The 20,981-nt window shown below is 37.8% G+C and overlaps 1 protein-coding gene across 48 annotated transcripts in view; it reads right to left on the minus strand.

Annotated features, from left to right (window-relative positions):
* Positions 1 to 10,752: 10,752 nt before the first annotated feature.
* The window catches only part of MADD (MAP kinase activating death domain), a 76,144-nt gene continuing 65,915 nt past the window's right edge, over positions 10,753 to 20,981 (minus strand). For 32 of the 48 annotated variants that reach the window (XM_032993302.2, XM_032993351.2, XM_032993344.2 and 29 more), the window contains 4 exons: positions 19,248 to 19,256; positions 18,922 to 18,991; positions 14,000 to 14,046; positions 10,753 to 12,292 (listed from right to left, as the gene is read on the minus strand). In XM_032993302.2, the coding sequence (XP_032849193.1) occupies positions 12,185 to 12,292; positions 14,000 to 14,046; positions 18,922 to 18,991; positions 19,248 to 19,256 (234 nt within the window). In that variant the 3' untranslated portion in view covers positions 10,753 to 12,184. The remainder of the gene's footprint in view (positions 12,293 to 13,999; positions 14,047 to 18,921; positions 18,992 to 19,247; positions 19,257 to 20,981) is intronic. The other 16 variants (XM_032993346.2, XM_032993345.2, XM_032993342.2 and 13 more) reach the window with 2 other exon arrangements.

Raw genomic sequence — 20,981 nt, forward strand, 5'->3', positions numbered from 1 at the left:
ACTAGAAGGTGGCAGTGTATTGTAGTGTCCTGCTTACTCAGCATATTTTCAGACAATATTTCCTCTTTTCATATATCTGTTTTAGTTACATTGACCCCCCATTTCCATGTGAAGAAATTCAGGGAAATCAAGCTAAATCTTTCCCCCTATTATATACATAAAATGTGTACAAAAAAAAAAAAACAAATATTGCAGTTATGTGCAAACCCAGTCTATTCCTAATGTCTGAAATGACCATAAATTCCCCACTTCTATGGTTCTCTCCATTTTCTCTTCTCAGAATTCTGACATTCTTCATAAGAAACAAGTAGCTCAAAATAATGAAACACTAAGAAGTTATTTGCAATATTTAATCACCTCTCATTACACTGAACTCTGCACAATTGAAAGTAACTTTCATTCCTACTGGTTTTACTGCCAGTGCTTGAAATACCCACTTCTGTGCTCTTGAGTAGATCTTTGCAGAACCACATCCAAAACACACCATTTGGGAATCTCTGGGTAAAGCTACTGTTCTGCTTTATATAGAAAATAGTTTCTCTGATAATTACTCACTACTGGTTTTCTAGCTTTTTAAAAGACACCAGCATAAAATTCCAGTTATTAGATGTTTCTGCAACCAATCATAGACATCATACTAATCTAGAGAGATAATTTTGTACACCAGATGAAACAGCCAAAGAGGTAGTGAGGCAGATGATTTGCATGTAAATAAAAAATTTCAAAACAAAAAGCTTGTGATGAATGCAATAAACTTACTATCATCAAATATTACTTGAGGCTTTTGAAAGTCTATGAATGGTATGTATGTATTTTTGGAAATAATTTTGTGTAATCAAATGACACTATAGCATTTCTGTCTTCTCACCTACTAGTTTGAATAGTATTTGGGGTGAGGGCTTTTTTTGGACCTGTGGTAGTTGTTAGTAGTTTCTCACTGGAAAGAACTTTTCCATGATCACCATGCAAGAGAAGGTGAGAAGATGAAATTAACCCGGGAAGCATTGTCTTTTGGAGGAATCAACACAAAGGAACTGAAGTAACACTACTCCCCTGCCTCCAACATGACAGTTGAGATGGAAAAGTGTGTCTGACACAGCATGTTAATTGTACTAAACAAGCAAATGCATCTTCATAATAAAACCACTTGTGATAATGAAATGTGTGTTTTGATTATTTTATTATGGTATCAGAACAAAGAAGTGTATTCTTCTAAAACCAAAGTCAGCTTATCCGTGGTTAACCTTTGTCTGTTGCACACTGTTACTATTCAATAAGTAAATAAAAAACAATGGAAAATATGCAAACAAGTTTACATTGCTTTGTACTTTTGTTTTCTGAGCAAGATTATTTTTTAAAAAGTACCACACATAAAAGTCAGTGACTTTCTATATTACAAAGAAGCTATGACCAGAACACAGTGGACTGAGAGGATCACCCCAGCATCTGTGACGTGTCTATTGAAAAGCAGAGACTGAATTGCAAGTGCTTAGATTACAAAGGACAGTTTACCCTAAGGAGTGTGAAGTGCTATGCCACATATAGTCTGTTATCAGAAAGGTGTTTCACAAAAAGAGCAGACTTTCATACTGTAATAGGGTACAACACTGAAAGGGTAAAAACAAGAGTCACCAAGAAAATGGCATTTTCTGCTCAATTCTTAGCTATTAAACACGAGTACAATTGTTTTGGGAAGAACAATGGTTTCACAAGTGAACATTTATTTCACCCCTTAGCTGTGAAAAGCGGTATACTGCAAACTGATGCTTTCACTAGATGACAATCAAAGAAATGCCTCTTCAAAAAAACTGGCGGAGTTACGACTTCTGGAAGTACTTCACACAGGGTAATGTCAAACAGTTAGAATCTAATTTTATAGGGCCTTCTGAGATAATGCTGTGCTTCTACACGAAAAACAAATTAGTTTTAACTTCTGAAACCTTCAGTGACAAAGAGTGAACCAAATCCAAATCTGACTAGTTACAAAAAAGCAACCCACTCCAGTTAGGTTTCTAAAAATTATTCCTAAAAATGTGAATTCTGAAAATTCAAAATGCTAACTGCTCCTCACACACAGAAAAGAGGAAATGGGGGAGGGTGCACCTCCAAGATCTGAACTTTCTGTGATTAGTTCTAGAAGAATCTTTAGAAAATTGTAGGTGTTTATTGCTGTTTTGCAAGCATATAGTATTGTCATTGATCTGCTCCATGGCCAATATTGATCCTGACTGTATAGTTCCCCACTAATTCTGTGTTGTTAATAAATAAATATATTACTTTAATCACAAATTGATCAAAATTACATAAACTGAGCAGTTTCTCCCAAACCTAGCTGGCTAAGAACAAGAAAGTATCTCACAATTTTTTAAGAACACAATTGTAAGATCAATAGTAAAAAAAGTTATTAACATGGGCCATAAAGTTTAAAAACTCTTACCTACTAGTATTCTCTTTTAGCTTAAGTGCCTTTCACAGCTGACAAGAACTACCAAAACCAGCAGTTCTATTGAAATCCTTACAGTAGTTTTCCTAGACAGAAAACTCTGTTATTGAACAAGTAAAAGATCCTTCTATATGAAAAGTATATGTAACCTAGACAAACGTACCCTTTTCAGGTCTATTATTTCTATCCAGTAGGATGTGAAATTTACTCTAACTTTTGCTGTTACTACAATTTCAATTTAAAACCTATCAATTCATTCTGCTTGTTGCTAGTTCAGTGTACCTGCCCTTCCTTCAAAGAGATTACTACTATCTATATACTAGGAATGGAGATACTTAGATGCTTTGAATTAACATACTTAAGACTTAGCTGAAGAGCAGGGATGTTGCAGAGCATTACTAAACACACAGAAATAGTCAAGCTAGGTTAGTCCTTCACTTGAGCTGGGACACCACTTAGAAGAAACTGCAACTAACCCAAAAAAAATTAGGACAGAAAATATCACTGCCAGTACTCCTACTAGCTCAGTTCTCTCACTACGGCATTGCCTGCTAGACAAATAAACTCCCAGCTGACACTTTAGCCCAGGATAACACACATTTCACACAATAGCATCAGGTTTTTTGTGTTTCATCCTGTATTTCAGAACTGTTGTGTAAATATTATAAGTAAACAATGTTTACTTGTTCCTGGCAATGGGAAGCATCGCCTACTACCCTTTATAAAAACAAGACAAAATTAAACTGTCAAATGCAAGCAAACCTTACCAGAACTCCTCATTTCCTTTAGTTACCTGAGATTGTCTTAGTGCTCAAACCCTGACCATTATTCTATGAGGAAAAAAAAAAAAAAAAAAGTTAGTGGCTGACCAATACTTCAAGAAACAATAAAAAATAGCATATAACACCCAGAAAACAAAACAAACCCACACCTCAAGAGGCAAAGCATACTACACATTAAAAAAACGCAACTTTTTTCTTCAAGTATAATTCTGAGTAAGCTTCTTAAAGATGAAAAATTGGCTCCTTCAGGCCTGTATCAACTATTTTCTTTCTCACTAACCTGATTTTGAAATGTTACCTAAATCTTACTTCAAAGGCACAAAATTGATTCTCTTTTCAGGATGCTCACAAAGTAAACTTCAGAGCAGGGATGCAGGGGTGAGTTGGTTGGTGGTTTGTTTGTTTTGTTGTTTTTTTTTTTTTGCCTTAGATACCAGCACCTAACTTTTGGGTAGTGGCTGCAGCAGGATTTGAGGAGGATTTAACAACCCCTCCCTCCAAGCCCCCAGGTGGGAGTTGATCGGGATACCTCCGCACCTGTGTGGCAGCCTCCCCGCTGCCGGGGTCGCCTGGTTTTGCCTCCACCAAGGCGCAGAAACTCGCAGCAGGCAGAGGTGTGCGGGGGAGCCCCGGCCCCGGGCCCTGAGGCGAGGGGGCAGCCGGCGGTTGTGCGATGGCGGCGCCCCGGGCCGGCCGCTTCCCGCCCGAGGGCCGCCTCGCGCCGCGGCGTCCCGGGCCGGCCGCTTCCCGCCCGAGGGCCGCCTCGCGCCGCGGCGCCCCGTCCCCTCAGCGCCGGCAGCTCCTTCTCCCGCTCCTCCGCGCTCGGCCCGAGAGATTACTGCCCGGGTCTGCAAAGCCTGAGGAAAATCGCTTCAAACTGTGGCGTGAGCGTAGAGGATTTAAGGTAAAGCGTGCTGGGTTTCGTCCCGTTCCCCTTCCGTGTTCGAACTCGGCGGGCTTATGCAGAAGCAGTCAGAGGTTGTGTGTGAATTAACTGGTGGTCCCCCCACAGAGGTAATTAATTCTTCAAATGAGAAGCAGATCAGTTGGAGCTAAAGACGGAAATAACACATATGTCCCCCTGAAGTCATGATAGTGTCTGCATTTGGAGGAACTTCTGAGGTTGCAGCCTATTTTGTATTCTGCTATCCTAAATACATGCTTATTAGTCCAGCAGGCATGTGCATTGTAATGGCTGCAGAATAAACATGCTCATTGTTTCTTTCCTGAGCATTAGATTTCTGACTGGTTAATAAAAATGCATGTAGTGTTTCATCCCAAATCCACTGTAAATCTAGGCATATGCTCAAGTAATGGAGCTACTCTTGTAGAAAGGGTGCCAACTACTACGTATTATTTTTATAATATCCTCAGTGCAGGTGGATCCTTGTGTGACCAAGGAAGGGTAACCTGTATAATAAGAAGCTATGTTTCCATTAATGTATGTTGTTGCAGGTGAGGTACCAATGCATTTTATTTAGATACTCAAATTCAGATGAACTACACCAATCAGTACTTACTGTTGTAACTGAAGGTGCACAAGCATAATTATGCTGATACAGACATTGTAAAATCAAAGCCCTAATTTTTCACACATTCACATGTTTGCTGATAAGTCATTGCTTGAAAGATCATTCTCATGTTAGGCAGAAATCAAAGTAACACAAAGAAAAATCTCACTTTCCTTAGTAGTTTGTAAACTCTAAACATTGTCCTTGATGGATTGTTTCAGTTTAGAGGATCACTTCAGTCAATGCATGACCTGATTTTATCACAAGTTGACAATCTGTGCCCCTAGTTTGCTACTTAAGTTACAATACTTAGGTGATAACAATGGGGTGAAATGCAAATTAAATGGATTGAACTCAAATTGTCCCAACAGGATGTTTAAAATGGTATAAAGTGCCTTAAATATCATTAGTTTATCTTCCTGTTCCCTCTACAAGAGGGAATGGTTATCTTTATTGACTTTTTTTGCTTTTTCTAGGGTTATTATAGAAAATTATATATAAAAATTAAATTCTACTTGTTGAAAATTACAGTGAGAGGTCAAGAGGTTCCCCTATATTACTGTAACAAAGCTTTTCAAGGCAGGTCAATATAGATATTTATGATTACTTCAACACATCTCACCAGCAGGTTTCATTCCTTATAAGAAAGGATTATTGTGCTAACTATTCCAATGGAGATCTACAATTGAGTAGAATGAACAGAAGCACAAGAAATTACTAGATGATAACATTTTTTCCTTAATTAAATCATTCAGTGGGCATTTAAATGAGAACAGCAAGGGAAAAGACATTTCTGGAAATCAGAAAAGTCATTTATGTTGCTTTTATCACAGAATTTCTTTGAAATAAAATTGTATGTGTTTGGGAGAGAGGTTTGTTGCTAACATCATGTCAGAGCAGGCTTAGATCTACAAGCCATTCCTGTCTCCTTACGAATGAATTTTGTAAGAACAGTCTGCTGAGATTAAAAATAGCCCCACTGATGCCTTTCAAGTGCTTCTCAACCACAGAACTCTATTTTAGGGAAACAAAAGCTGTCAGTGAGATATCCTTTACTTGTCTTTGGGCAGGGTCCCCACAGTCTGCATGAGCAACGTATCTTAAAACAGGTTGAACTGGTGAAAGTTTAAAAGAAACAGATAAGAACAGCTTCAATTATTAGGTCCTGATATGGAAAAAATAGTCTAGCATCTGCTTTCTGTGCCAGACAAATGTTGACAATAAGCAGCCTTAAAACCACAGATAACTGTTATAGGTATGAATACATTTCAGTCATAATTATGTACTAGGACAGCTTTGCAGAAGACAAATAATCAAAAAAAGTGACTAATCCAATATATATAAAATCAGTGGATATGAAAATGTGTGTAAATTGTATAAGGTGGAAAAAATAAGTGGCAAGAGTGTCTCTTTTTCACCATGGATAATAATCTGAACTTGATTTCATATTCATTATGGTTTGTTTAACAAACATAAAGAATATCATACATAGTTTTCATTATTTTCCTTGGAAGCATAAGTTGTGGGACCCAAATATATGAACCCAGGTTGTTGATGAATGTAATTTAGCCTTCAGTAGGGTTGCATTTGCTTGGTATCTGTCATAATGCTAGTAATTGCCCCAGTAATCCAGATCTATTCCAGGCAAGAATGATTACGAAAAGTCTAATTACTGATATAATTCTCAAATACAGTTTTGTTGTTTACTGCTGGTTTTCATAAACCAAACCCAGGAAAAAAAAATGACCAAAAACTCCAAGCTTTTTTTCTGCGTTGTAGGTCAGTTCATGTATATGTTGCCTTAAAAAAAAAAACAAATATAGCAGATTTTCATCATAGGAAAGTCCTCAAAAATTTCTACCTGGAAATGGGACTTACTCTTCCTCACTAGTATAAGGGGTCTAACAGTACTACATACTTACAAAGCATATTTCCTCTTAAGCTTTTTGTTTCCTACAGCACTGAAAAACTTCAATAATTTAGAGAATTTGTTAGGTTACAAGTCCGTTTTAAACAAATGTATGTATTTTTAATATCAGATTAAATGGCTGAACCATCTCTAACAAGGAGTGTAGGGAAGAGCTGCTGCTGGGAGCTACCATCTAACAGCAGAACTAAGACTGGAAATCTTTTCTGTTGCCTCTATAGCACTCTTCAGCACTCCACCACAACCAACTTTTTTGAAATGCAAAGGGAGTAAGAGTGGAATGAAGCTGAGGGATGAAAGATGATGACAGAGATCTTGGTAAGCACAGGAGAGGAAGATGACTATGACCAGAAGCTGGAAATGGGCAGAGACTGGTTGAGCAGGAGACCGGGGAAGAGTGTAGGTCTGAACTGTTTGGGCAAAGAGGCTGGAAGATGATGATGGTCAGAGAAGTGAGAAGAACAAACAAACAAAAAACCTAAGGGAAACAGATGGTGACACCTGATGAGAAATTGAGGTGCAGAACTGAGCCTGACTGGCTGAAGAGAGTGTAGGCCAAGAAATCGTGAGGAAACAGTGAGGAATCCAAGCAGGGAGACAGGCAAAAAGGGGAGAGCACTTCCATGCCCAGAGTGCTGTGCATAGACTGGCACTCACGGGAGTTATTAAGAGAAACTGAAAAGGCAGAAAAGGGTGGAAGGAATGGAAATACAGAACTAGAGTTTTTGTATACTTGAAGGAAGCAACTGTTTAGAGTTTTACTGGTGTTTTTCCTGCCACCGTTTGTTCCTTTTTATGTATAGCTATTTTGGGAGAAGGGGATTTCTATTTCTATGTAGGTTCCTAAACCACATTTATCTCTATAGTAACTGTTGAAAATAGAAGCAGGACTGTTTGCCCTTGGCTGTTGTACCTATGATTCTTTGTTGGACTGTTGCTTTAAAAGAAAATTAGTCAGTGCTAGAATTGTTATGCCACAGTAGTTTCAAAACATTGTACACCTGGAAACAGAAAATTAACTTATGATTCTACTAACCTTGGTATAAATGTTGAGCTGATTTTTATCATATCTGAGCACAGAATCTGCTTGAAAGAGGTCCTCTCTAAGTCTGGTTTGTACTCAGCTGCACTCAAACCTCATTTGTCACCAACATCAAGCTTTTAAACCTTCAGATACAGTGCTAGAAAGAGGGATCCCATATTATTTAAAGCATCATCACATTTCTACTAGTTTAGTGCAACAGCCACACCGGGAATGGCTGTAGGAACTCAAAGCTGTTGCTCAGACTGAACATCTTACAAGACCGTTACAGGGAAGGGCTGTACATGAAGCCATGGCTGCTAGCAGAGGCAAAGTGCTACCGCTCTGCTGTTTGGAAATGCCTTGCCCTGTGAGAAGCAGATGCCTCTGGCTGAATTGCAACTTTTGGAAGAGCAAGAAGCTCTTTGGCATTGCCTTTTGCGTGGCAAGGTCCTTTGCACAAAGCTGCTGCTTCTTGGTCCTAATTCCCCCTTCTTTAGGAGCTAGGAGATGTCCTTCACCAACACCCGGCTTGTCTAAGAGCAGTGAGTATATACCACTGGAGTCAGAGTTGAGCAGAAGCCATTTTTCTCACAGAAGGAAGATCTCACTTCAGAGGCAACGTCTGCTGACTTTTATCCATTTGGCAATCAAGGGGAAGCAGGATGGAAATGTTCTTTGTGAGAAGTTTAGCTTCTATGTTCCATCTAGTTCTGACTTCAGTGGTAACAGGAGCCTATGCCTGACACAGGGGCAAGCAACTGGTTTCTTCCCTTTCTAGGCAACTGCTTCCTTATTAAAAGTACACGCAGTAGGAACCAGAAGCCCTCCTCTGGCATAGGCAGCATGATTCTAGAAATATCTTCAGTATCTTTGCAACATAGAAGATCCTAAACTGGCTTAGAATCTTAGCCACATTTTTCCATTTCCTTTGATCAACTAAGAACTTTAGTTGGAATCAAAATTCTTCATGATTTACATTTACTAGCGATTTAGATTTTGAATATCCAGATAAACATTTTATCTTACACTCTGCTATCAAAGTAGGAGGGTAAGGATTATCTAAAGCTAGGAATCAGGGTGCAGGAAATTTTTACAAGGGTTTTCTTAAAGAACTCTTTCCTTCAACAGACATATTTGAAGTTTTTTCCAGAGATATCTTTAGTAAGTATCACTTAATAAGTACCTTTATTGTGACATTCACTGATGTTAAAACCTTTAAAATGTGGACCCAGTCATATCAGAAACTGCCACTGCATTCATAAACAACAAAAGGGTGGTTTTTTGGAAACATCATGATGGTGATCTGTGATCCAGAAGACAGAGAAGTTAGTTACCTTGGTTCCACTTTGAAAACTGCCAAGCAGACTAGCCATAAACCCTGGTGTTTGCATAGAATGCTTAATGATCATTTTGAAAACCAACTTCAAAAACAGAATTGTAACAGAAAAATAAACTTGTTCAGGATAAGCAAATACCTTAAGTTTTAAAGCAAGTTCATGAATCTTTGTCACGCTCGTGTGCGTGCTTTGGAAATATCACAAGTGTTAAGAGGAAAAGGTTGTCATCTTGGAATACTTAAAAACTAAGACACAGGCTCCTCCTAGTGGTAAAAACAAAAGGATTATTCATTTTGTTCTAGGAATCTTCTAGCACTATTTATTATTACCAATTATTCTCAGTTAAGTCTTGCATTTGGTTCTGAAAGGTTTAGAAGCCTCTAAGTTCTTACTGCTGCTAAGGAATTCTTATTTAAAGATGAAAATAAGTGGGATGTGACAAAACGCATGCAAATCACAGTAATTACTTTTTTCCTCCGAAGTAAAGTTTATGTACCTCTCAATGCTTAGGAGTGAAGGTAGAAAGGATGGCAGACTGCATTCAAAAAGACTTAAGCTTTTATACCAAATTTGAAATCCAACCTGTGTTTGGTGTCTGGAGAAAAGCACTGTATTTAGTTGTGGAAACACTGCAGAGCCTGCCTGTGTCTCAGATGAATATGCTACATGTTCACTGTTAGCAGAACACCTGCTAAGTCCCCATCATCCAGTACAAGAAAGATTTTGTACATTTCAAAAAACTTCTTCAATTTTGAAGCCAAGTCAGGTGCTCTCACCTAAAAAGCAGAAGCCCAGTGTAAGTCCCCTTGCTGAGGTTGTTACTGCTTCCTCCTCACCACTGAATGGCAAGCACTGTACCTATTTAGCCATACCTGTTCTTTAAAAAAATTATGTCAGAAGAGACGGAGGTCCATTTTTATTATCAGGCCCTTTAAAAGTCTTATTCTGGACTGAAGTTTAGAGCATACAGCAGTTTTCTGTGACTTACAAGTCATAAATTACATAATATACACTTGCAAAAATACAGCTTCTACAGGGAAAAAAAAAAAAAGAAGCTGTATATAGTTAAGTAATACTGTGCATTTAAGTATTTTAAACTCTAATCTTCCCCTTATAATTTTTAAGCTAATGGTTTGAATATGTTAATAGGCCTGCTAACATAATTACAATTTTAAATAAAAATTGTCTGCCTGAGTGGAACTCAGTATTGCAGTAAAAGGAACATCTGTTGTAGACCAAAGTGACTTCAGTCTTAACTGCACTTGTAATATAGTACTATCAAGAATGCTACAATTGCTAAAAATTCAGATTTTGCTACAAGAAAATTTAGTCTCAGCAGACAAAAGAAAATAAATTAAAACAGGCTAATTTCAGGGCTTGCCAATTTCTGTTTTGCCTTTATATTAGGAAAGGATGAAAAATCCTTTACATGTTGCTTCTATTTGCATGTGTCCAAAAAAAAAAGAAGCCAGTATTTCAGATGTGTCCATCTTTCCTATTCATACTTTCCAGACACGTTTTTTTAAGACAAATTACATGGATGTTATGATAGAAGAAATGATAAACAAAAATTACCTTCAATCTCTTATGTGGAAAGAAATGTAGATTTTCCATTTATAGTCTTCTCTTTTTAATGTATTTCATATATGTATGATGTATTTTGTATATAAGTAAATTAATTTCAGAGTAAGTTGCATCAATAGAAAAGCACAGGAGGATGAAAACGAGTTGCTGGTTGAATGACATTTTATTTTCACATTCAGACAGCTGTACAGTTTCTATAAATAGATGTGGTACTATAATATTTACATCATTTCCTCACCCATTACTAGTGTATTCCATTCAAAACAGTAGATGCCCCGACCAAGCCAAAACAGGGTTATTTCTGGGTGCATTTACTCAGAATTATATGTCAAAACATAAAATACATCAGTTTGCATCAGAGCGTTTTTCCCGGTATTTTACACATAACATAATTTTCTTTAGGCAGTCTCTCCTTCCAGCATCCCAAGAGCTTTCCAGACAAGTGCAGTACAGTTCAAGAACAAAAACAGGATGCAAGAAACATTCATATTCGGCCTACTTAAAATAAGGAATGCGATGGATAGTTTTACCTGTGGGATTTTCATTATGCAGTAACAGAGTATTTGCAAGGTTCCTTGATATACAGGTACAGACTGAAAAAAGCAGTATCTTAAAAAAATGTGGAGACAGTGTAATTCTTTGGGCTTCTGAACATGTTCTGCAGATTGCTATAGAAATATCTTGTGTAGAGCATAGTTACAAACCCAGAAAGACAGGGGTCTGCCGTGTGCTTCTGCCAATAATGTTTCCAAGTTTTACATTTCCTTATTCATTTTCTAATCCCTGTGCTTAGCTGCTTTAGGTAGTGCTTATATGCATCTGTTAACTCCACTGTTGGGATATCTACAAATGTCACCTAAACTCCCATTTGAAAATCCACACAAGCCATGAGGTGTCAGGGTTTTTCACGACATACTGCCTTCAAAGTTTCTCTCTCCACTTCTTTTCCCACTTGAGCAGCAGTCATCTCCGTGGACGGACCAATTTAATAGCCAAGCTTCAATTGTCACATGGTATTTTAAGACTATGGTAGCTAAATTGTTCATCTCTACCAAAAGGGTCTGAAGAACTATGTGCCAAGAACTCCATGTTGGTGGGTAAAAATGAACAAACACAGAAGGAAAACAATAAAAATACTACATTTAAACAACATGCAGGACCAGACTGCTTCCACTGTGCACATACCATAGAATCTGAAAGCAGAAGTCTGCAGTTGTAAAGTGATTAACCTGTAACAAGTACCACTAGAAACAAAAAAAAACAACCAAACTGAAGCTGTTAGTCATCTTAAGAAGAAAGAAATGCCAAAGGAATGGCCAGAGTGGGTCACTCACAGCTGGATGCTGACGGTCAAAACTGTCTGCTTAACAGCTCATATAAAAACTCCATTAAGGATGAATTCAGAAGGAGACTGAGCAGTAAAGTCTTAGGTTTTTCTACGGGGAAAGACTTGCAGGGTCATACATAAATAATCAAGTTCGCATAAAAGACAGTAAAGTGAGCTCCAGTAACTGCAGTAAAAATGGGAGTACTGCATGTTAGTGTGCCAAAGGGTAGGTACTTCCCAGTATCGTGATCAACTGGAAACTGGTCGAGGTGGTTTGCTTTTGTTTTCTGCCTCTTTTCCACGAATGGCAGCCACATAGGAGAAGAGACACAGCACGGAGTAGCAGATCTCATGAGCCTACAAGAATTCAGAAAAGGAGATAATGAAATTCAGATGATTTAGTGTTTTACAAAATCCACTGCACATTTTGTATTTTGCTGCACGTCTTTCTTCATGGGACAGCTACACTGGCTACAGACAAAAAAATCAGGAAAAAACATCCCGTACTACCTTAGCTGAGATGGATAGGGGAGAAGAGCCTTATAACGGATTAAAAAACCTCCTTTGGTATAAAAACACTAGTTGCTTGATGGTATGATTCTAAACATTTCTAAGAACAGTACGCTAAGCTAGAACGTTGGCCAGCTGGCTTTAGAGAAAATATCCTACATATTTGCGTTTGGTATGTTGTATGAAGTTAAAAGAAATTTCTTGGGAGGGGCTGAAAGAGCTAACCAAGAAGTCTAAAACTAAACATCCAATACTGTACCTCGATTCATGAGATGGTGGGATTCTTCCTTATTCACAAGTATCCTTTTATGCTCAGAAGTACAAGGACTGGTAATCCTTGTAATTTTTAACCAATGCTAGTGAATCTATGGATAATACAAGCATTTTTTTTTTTTAACTTAAAAAAACCCCACAACCTAACACTGCATGTTTCATATGAAGAATACCAAGCAATTTTGTCACTACCTTAAAGCAAAGGGTTTCACATAGCATCAGCAACATCTACAGTTACTCCTTTTAACTGAATAAGTGTGCTATAACAGAAAATCCTCTTTTAGCACATGACTGACAACACAATTCAGTGAAGGTAAGACTTAGATTTAGTTCATATCCTAGTTCTAATACTGGTTACTCTGATGATCTTAAAAGTTCATGTCCCATAAATTAACATTTATAATCTTCGTAAAGGTAATAAGCATAACTTGTTTTGTTGTATTATATAAAACACTTGTGTAAAATATAATTAATTTTCATTAAACTGGCTTTCTGCTTCTTAAACTACATATATTTTAAGCATTTTGTTTTTAAAACATTTCTAGCTTCTAGAGGTAGTTTTTTCTTTCTCCACTAGAAGGACTGTGAGTTTCCATGCATTCACCAAACGTATACACTGCACTTCAGACATAAAATAACTGAAAAAATTTCAATCCTGAGGATAATCATTGGCTTCTGTTTCTTCCTCCTAAGTGCATATAAGCCTGATCATTGAACTATTATGTGTAAAAGTGCTAAGTATAATTATCAACTGCTGGTGTTCAAAAATGTTACAATAATTGAACACTAAACCTCAGCAATAACTCACCTATATGGCAGGAACCAATACTTACACTGTTCTCTTGCATCTCACTGCTCACTTTCATGAGGAAATGGGAACTTCTCATAAATTCAGTTAGCAATCATTTTATATGCCCAGGAACTAGTCTCCCTTTCCATCTGTTCTGTGGATTAAGGATTGTGTCCTGCACTTACATTTAACAGTTCCACTAGCTCTTACTGCACTAAAATTCATGCCAAACCAGCAACCTTGCATCTTTACCTATCTTAACAAAGGAGACCACACTTTCTGCACTACCTGTGAGCTCCTCCAGTTTCACAGAAACAATCACCAAGTTTTGTTGTCTTCCCTTAAAGAAAACTGTCATAAAAGAGCAGCTGGTGTTTCACTGCAGTATTAGCATTGCAAATCCTGCAATATCAATGTAATTATTGTCGCTGCACGAAAATGTAAAGATATACCCTCTAAAGAACTACCAGAAGGCATCACAGTTGACTCACCATTGGCGTCTTGTACTTGTGGCTCACCACTTCTTTAGTTTCAGGAACTAAAACCGGACGGGCAAGAGACAAAACAAAAAGTTCAAAAAACGAGAGGAAAGGGGGAAAGAAATAGCACAATGTTCCCACAGGAAAGGGAAGGGATGCACACAGACAGCAGGTGCAGGTACAGGGCACCTCACTATCTCTCACTTCTAGGTACTCTTCCTTCTCTTCATTTACATTACATATGTCCTTGAAGATACTGCTAATGTCATAATAAATTACTCAGGTTGACAAAAATATTTCACTGCCTCTGTTTGGAAAACCATAGTAGATGCTTGATGGTTCTAACAGATTTTGCCTTTTCTCATACTACTTATTGCTGCTAGACAACACAATTAATGACAAGATATGCTTAATGACAAAATCCACCTAACATCTACTATGATAAAACATAAACGAACTATACAATTCCCAAAGATTTTATCCTTTAGATGTTTGAATCCTTCTCTGCTGAATAATAGATCTCAAAAGAACTGTTGGACACTGTAGTAACTTGGTGAAATCCAGAGGGGAAAAAAAAAAAAAAAAAAAAAAGGAGCTGAGAGAGAAAATTTTCTAAACTGGAAGACTGTTTCCCAGCTCTATTTCAAGTTTCTCAAGACATTCTTTCTCCTATCTAGGATGTGTGTGATGGTATTTACTTGACATACTCACTGAAAATGGTCACTGCTTTTGAACAAGTTGCCTTAAAATAAAATACTGATTTCAGTTATATGTATTCTTAAAATACCAGGCTTGTTGATTTCTAGAAGACTTTATATATAAAGAGGATTAGGGCACTGATTAAATAAAAAAACACTATTATCCAGAAAATTTCATCTTTTTCCCTTGCACTGCCTCAAAGTAACAGAAAGGAAACAGGCATAATATAGCTAAAGAAAATTTGCCTTTTGTTCTCATTGTGGAATGCATAAAAAAGCAAGCTGTAACCATCCCATCAGCATGCATTGCAGCTGAGCTGTGCCTTTGACCCACACTTGGTCTACAAATATTGTTGTGAACAGATACCATGGGAAATCACCAGGAGAGAACAAAGACCACACTAAGAACATACAAATGGCAAATTTAAAATGTTAAAATCAGTGGAATACAAAGACCAACTTTGAATACTTCCATTTCCAGAATAGCTGAAATTTGTCATGGAATTTCTGTGTCACAACAAAAAAATTTAGAAGAAGCAATACAGAAATTATACAAAACCAAACCATACCAGGTTCATAGAGGTTTTATTACACATAGTACTAGTGACAAAAGAAACAGAGGCAGATGAGTTCAGTATGAGTAACTAGGAAAAGTCCACAACAAAACCTATCCATGCAGATGTCATCTTTTCAACTATGATATGACATGGCTAAACGCTGGAGAGGGAGACAGATCACGCTTTAAGGGGCCAAAAGTAGGCAGTGCAGACTGGGTTTGAGAAAGTACTCTAAATATAAACCAGCGCCTACCAAGTCTCCTATGTCCCAGTATTGTCATTCTTGAAGAAAATCTAATGAAAAGTACAGAGGATGACTGTAAAAAGTGATGCAATGATTTTGTTTAAATTTCCAATTCTCTGTTTTCTTGGAGTTGGCAGTTACACTAAGGACTGAGGAACAGGGCAAGTGCACACCCAGGCTGCACTGCCCCAGTGATACCAGTGACTAGAGTTGGGGAGATAAGGAGGTGCACATCCAAGCTACCTTACCCGTTGGCACCAGATGTTCCAAATTAACTCCATGTCACCAGGGGATAAAGGTGGGAGTGAGGCTGGTGCACAGCCAAATAGGGTAGGACTTTTACAGCTGTGTAAGTCTCACTGCCCACCGGATAACATACAACTGTTCATATACTCTTCAAAAAGCAGGAAGGGAAAGCTGTAAGGACCTTGTGTCATGAGGGAAGAAGGGAAGCTGTAAATCCTGTATCATAATTGAGAACGGGAAGAGAGGGAACAGGAGAGCACCTAGGCAAGGCACTGTCTCCCCACTTCACAGTCAGTAAATTGCCTTTAAGTTAAGTATTCCTTCACAGTCCTTCCTATGGGGAAAATTCTCCTGAAAGGACTGAGTTAGGAAGAGTAAAAAGAGTGGGTTTGGAATTACACTCAGTGAAATCAAAGCACTACCACTGCAGAATACAAAGAAAAAAGAAGGAAAACCAAAACCAACCAACCAACCAAAAAGACCCAAGCCTCAAATTAAGAGATCAGCACAAGCACTTTTCTTCTACCAGTAGAAGTTATTCCTGATGCTGTTGAACTAAGTGGTTGAAGGGAGTAAGTTATTAAGCACCATCCTGCAGCCTTTGGTCCTGTGAATGAAAATATGGCACTACCATAGAATGAGTTTAGGGGACATCACTTTACCTGCTGGAGAATGAAGGTTTTCATAGCAGCGGCGAAGGGGCCACAAGAAAGTAAAGCACAAGTACGCAGCAGTAACTCAAATTCCAGAAGGAAGAGCCTTACATTTCCTCACTTACTTAAATCTCCACTTCCATTTGTGGGCAACAATTCCTGAACTTCTGCTTGCATCCTGCTCTGAAATCACAATTCCAACTTTCACACTGCCATCTAAACCCAGTGTTAACACAGACAGACCTTTAATTTCCTGCTGCAGTATCACTAAACTTGGAGCACTCTTGCTTGGCAAAATCAAACACACACATCTTGCACAGAAGTATTTCTCATCAGACTGGAGTATGCACGCTTACCACTCTCTACCTTTCTAAGAGGAGGTAGTACTTCAGTATACTCCCACTATAATGAATCTGACTGCAAGCTTCACAAAGTTTAACACAGCTAAGTAACTTCATCCTTCAGAAGTCCACGCAACTTTTGCTGAATGTTGTTAATTTACTATTAACAAATTAACATGTTAATTTATCTTGAACAGGACAAACAGGCATATCTTCTCATCTTTATAGCAAAAGAGCAGCTCTGAGGTAGTCTCTCATCTCTGCACAAGAAGGAAGGTTAGCTCCCGTGCAACATCTTTCTTCCTTTCTTCTTTCTCTTTATTAGCTGGACAGGCAAATTGTAAATCTCATTTGCTACACTGAAATTGCTTCTTGCCTGTGACCTCTATTTTGGGAGGAGGGTATTTTTAATTTAATTGGTTTAATTTCTCAGTTTTTGCTTGTAGTGTCCAACTCCCAGTTTATTTTTAATTTCTTCTTAAAATTACCCTTTCATAAGTTCCATATCACAATTCTAGGTTTTGCAATAGGCCCTTGATTACAAAATTTTCTATAAAAAAAGTTCTTTTTCTTACAGTTATTTCAGTCATTATTTAGGGGCTAAGTGCAGTATTACAGAGTCATCAATAGAACTTGACTGTAAATATCTAAGGCAAACACTGTCTTTCTTCTTGTGCAATATAAACTATTAAAAGAAATACTTTGAGTTAAAACCTCTCCAAAAAATGATCCAAAATTCATGTCTGATCCAAGTAATTTCTTTTAAGTTAAAGATTTCAGAAGCTGAAGACATTCTTTAAGCTAATTTTATGGCTTCTGAACCCTCATCTTTGTAAATCTCATCAATAGTCTTTTAGAGCCTTAAGCAATTTCTGTAAGTAGTAAAATGAATCATGCCTGTCAGGGCGAAAACATGGTATCAAAGGATTACACAAACATAAAGTGCAGAGAACTTCTGAACATGTAAACTATTAGAAGTTTTTTAGGATTTAAATACACTGATCTGATCATTTGAACCATGAACATTTTCAGAAAATGGGAAAAAATTGTTCACAAATTCAAATCCCGAACTTCTGGGTGACTAATTTACGGCAAACTGCAAGCAAATCACAACAGTCAGAAAGGTTTTATCACCTGAATCCCTTATAACTTTGTATCACTGAAAGGAGACAACACATTATTATGGACAAAGACATTCATTTCAGCAATCTCCTCTTAACTGTCTTTTATATTCTAAGAGAGAATCCCTCAGCCAGAACATCCTATTCACAGCACCAAAGAACGATGAGAGTTTTGGTAAAGGGGGCTGATGATTTAGATTTTGATTAATGGTCAAAGTATGGATGCTGATCTACCACGTAAAGAACGTTGGTAAACTTTATCTTCTTCTTGAACGGTTCATACATACACTTAAGACCTAGACAAATGTCTCACAGATGGGTGGAAGAATAAACCCCTATGGGTTTGGGGACTATTTCAAGGGAAGCATGTGGATCACACTTTCAGAGACCCTGCATCTGAAGTTAACTAGTGTCTAAAAGAAATGAGTAAGTATAGTGTGAATGACACCAACACTGAATAGCAACCCAGAATTTTTCCCAAACTAGACTGGAGGCAGATTATATGGAATAGCAATAACTGACCAAAACAGCACAAATTCTCTATTCTCCTTAACCTTTACTTTTCCACTCTTAACCAGTCATGCTCTGAAACAAAAACCACAGGATAAATAAAGTGCAACCTGACAAAACATCTTCTGCTCCATACAACAAAAATGAAATTCCACGTAGGGCAAAGAGGAAACTTTGCAATTAACAGTAATTCTTTGTAATGAAAGCATAGTGTGTTGAGAAAGATCAACTGTAAGTCCTGCTTAAAAATGTGGTTTCTCAGATGAAAAAGGAACATACCAAAGAAAATTCCTACAGAAATCCAAGTTTAACTGTTGGTTTGCTTCAGAAGGCTCAGAACATCTTCTCTGTCTATTAACAAAAAGCACCTAGGACACAAATCTTAATATGATGAAAATTAATGAGTGAATTTTTATGTTAAGTCACCCATCCCAGGCAACTTCTCATGTGCAATCTACATTTCTATCACATCTTTGAAACTGCAGTACACCTCTGAATCTGAAGACTGGAAATTTGAGTTACTGCCATGTGAGTACAGACCTAATATCAAAATAATGTAATTACCAAATTCCTCCAGGACAAAGACTCCTCGCACAGTATTGCACTTTTTAATGTGATTCAGCTCTATGAAAACCTACAAAAACAGGAGGAAAAGTAACATAAAATTAGTCAGGTTTGGGGTTTTTTAAACTAAAAAAACAAAATTAAAGAAAAACATCATCACAGCAGGTACAACCTGAAGTGTTATAGCATACACTACCAGTTCATTTACAGTTTAATATATAAATAAAGGGTGAAATAAATATTCAAAAGACAAACTTGCCACAATGCTAGAAATCAACAAATAACTTAAAAGTGCTAAGAAGCGAAGACAGCAGAAGATGAAGTACCTTCCGCTCCTTGCAGGAGGAGAAAGCATGGAAGAGAAACGAAGGAGTTAGTAACTCTGACATATCCAACATTGCTACCCCTTCAGGCACTCAAATGAGTTATTGCAAAAAGAATACCAACACACCTGAAATACAACAGAAGAGGGGGGACGAGAAAAAAGCTGGCTCCCAAATTTGGCACGATTTGTAGCCTCTGATCCATCCCAGTTAGTTTCTGCCCCTCCATGCATCCTCCTCCAGCACAGAGGGCAGGTAAGGGGCACTATACTTCCCACCCTGACACTGATCCTCCTACCCTATCCAGTAATCCAGTTTAATCCAGTGAGGAACCACTAATCTTCCTTCTCCCTGACAGCCTTGCTGTTTAAGATCTTGCTACACTTTATGATATATAATCTGCATACTTACTCTTGGAACTGTCTCCTTTAACAGTCAATACCACTTTTCTGCTTTAAGGAGGATGGGAGAGTTTGGACCCTTCTCTATTGTTTGCTCACTTCACATATGGTTGCTGCCAGCTGAACAGTCATTTAGAAAAGAAACCCGCTTTAAACTTATGTTTTACATATGTGAACCCCAAAAGAGAAAACAGTTGAACTACACGACTAGGTTTTCCAGTCCAGACCCTAGATGCCAAGATTGCACGAATAAACAAGTTCTGTGAGCATAATGAGTTTGTTCAATATCCAGTCTATTTCAAGATACAAAACAGTCCCTTCTCATACACACATCTTCAAAAGGGTCAGTCAGTACACAGGCATAAGAAGCTGTAGAAAGTGCTGTAAGGATTCAATTCCATATTCCAGTTTCTAACGGACTTGCTTTTTCAAGGCAAGAGAAACACTAAAAGCAACATCACCCTAACATTCAGAGTAAGTCTATGTCCAATACCTGAGAGAGACCCCTGCGAGATGTATTACAGTGGTCTGGATCGATACTTTCCGTGCCCATACACTCATGATACCATGATCTCAGGACTTTTTTTAAAAAAAAAAAAAACGTTACTAGAGAAACTTCACTGCCTTAGAAAGAAGGGAAAGGAAAACTCTGCAACCGCTCTTGAATCCCATATTAGCAACACCCATACAATCATAGATGATATGCTATCCAAGAAAGGCAAAGGAAGTCAACACCAGAAATTGTTGTGGTTTTTTTAAGAAACAGGCTTATCTGTATCAATAGAGATCAGTAAATGCACCGTATATCTGAGAGAAGTCAATTGATTTTCAAGTCAAAGGGGTTTTATTACTATTTTTATTAGCAGAGAACTACCAAACAGACCCAGGATATTTTTTGCTCAGTATAAAAAAAAATAAAGTTCCACTTACTTAATCAGAAAATCTGCAGCTTGCTTTCTGCTTACATTCAAGCACTCGAGGGAAAAGAGACTTAATCCCATCTTTTTTGTTTGCCTGTTTTCGCCCATGTTCTGTATCAGTTTAGTCGGTCAAAAACATTTTCTTTTTTGAGGAATAGTTACAGAGTAAACAAGTCAGTAACAGAACACTTTCTTTGTTGCACTTAGTTTCCTTTTTCTGTAATATTTTCTGTGAAAAGTTTTTGCTAGTAGTCCAAAGTACAAAAGTCAGAAACTCAACAGAAAGGCTCAGGTGAAACATTGGTTGTTTTATCCAGTAACAGTAAAGCTGCCTAAAAGAGTTGACTGCCCCAGGTACGCATGACCTGAGTACAATGTTAAGGAGTGCTACATTTCCACAAGAGTTAGGAGCAAGA

The sequence above is a fragment of the Tyto alba genome, unplaced genomic scaffold (genome assembly GCF_018691265.1).
Source record: "Tyto alba isolate M040663 unplaced genomic scaffold, T.alba_DEE_v4.0 Super-Scaffold_18, whole genome shotgun sequence".
In the NCBI taxonomy this organism is placed as follows: Eukaryota; Metazoa; Chordata; class Aves; order Strigiformes; family Tytonidae; genus Tyto; species Tyto alba.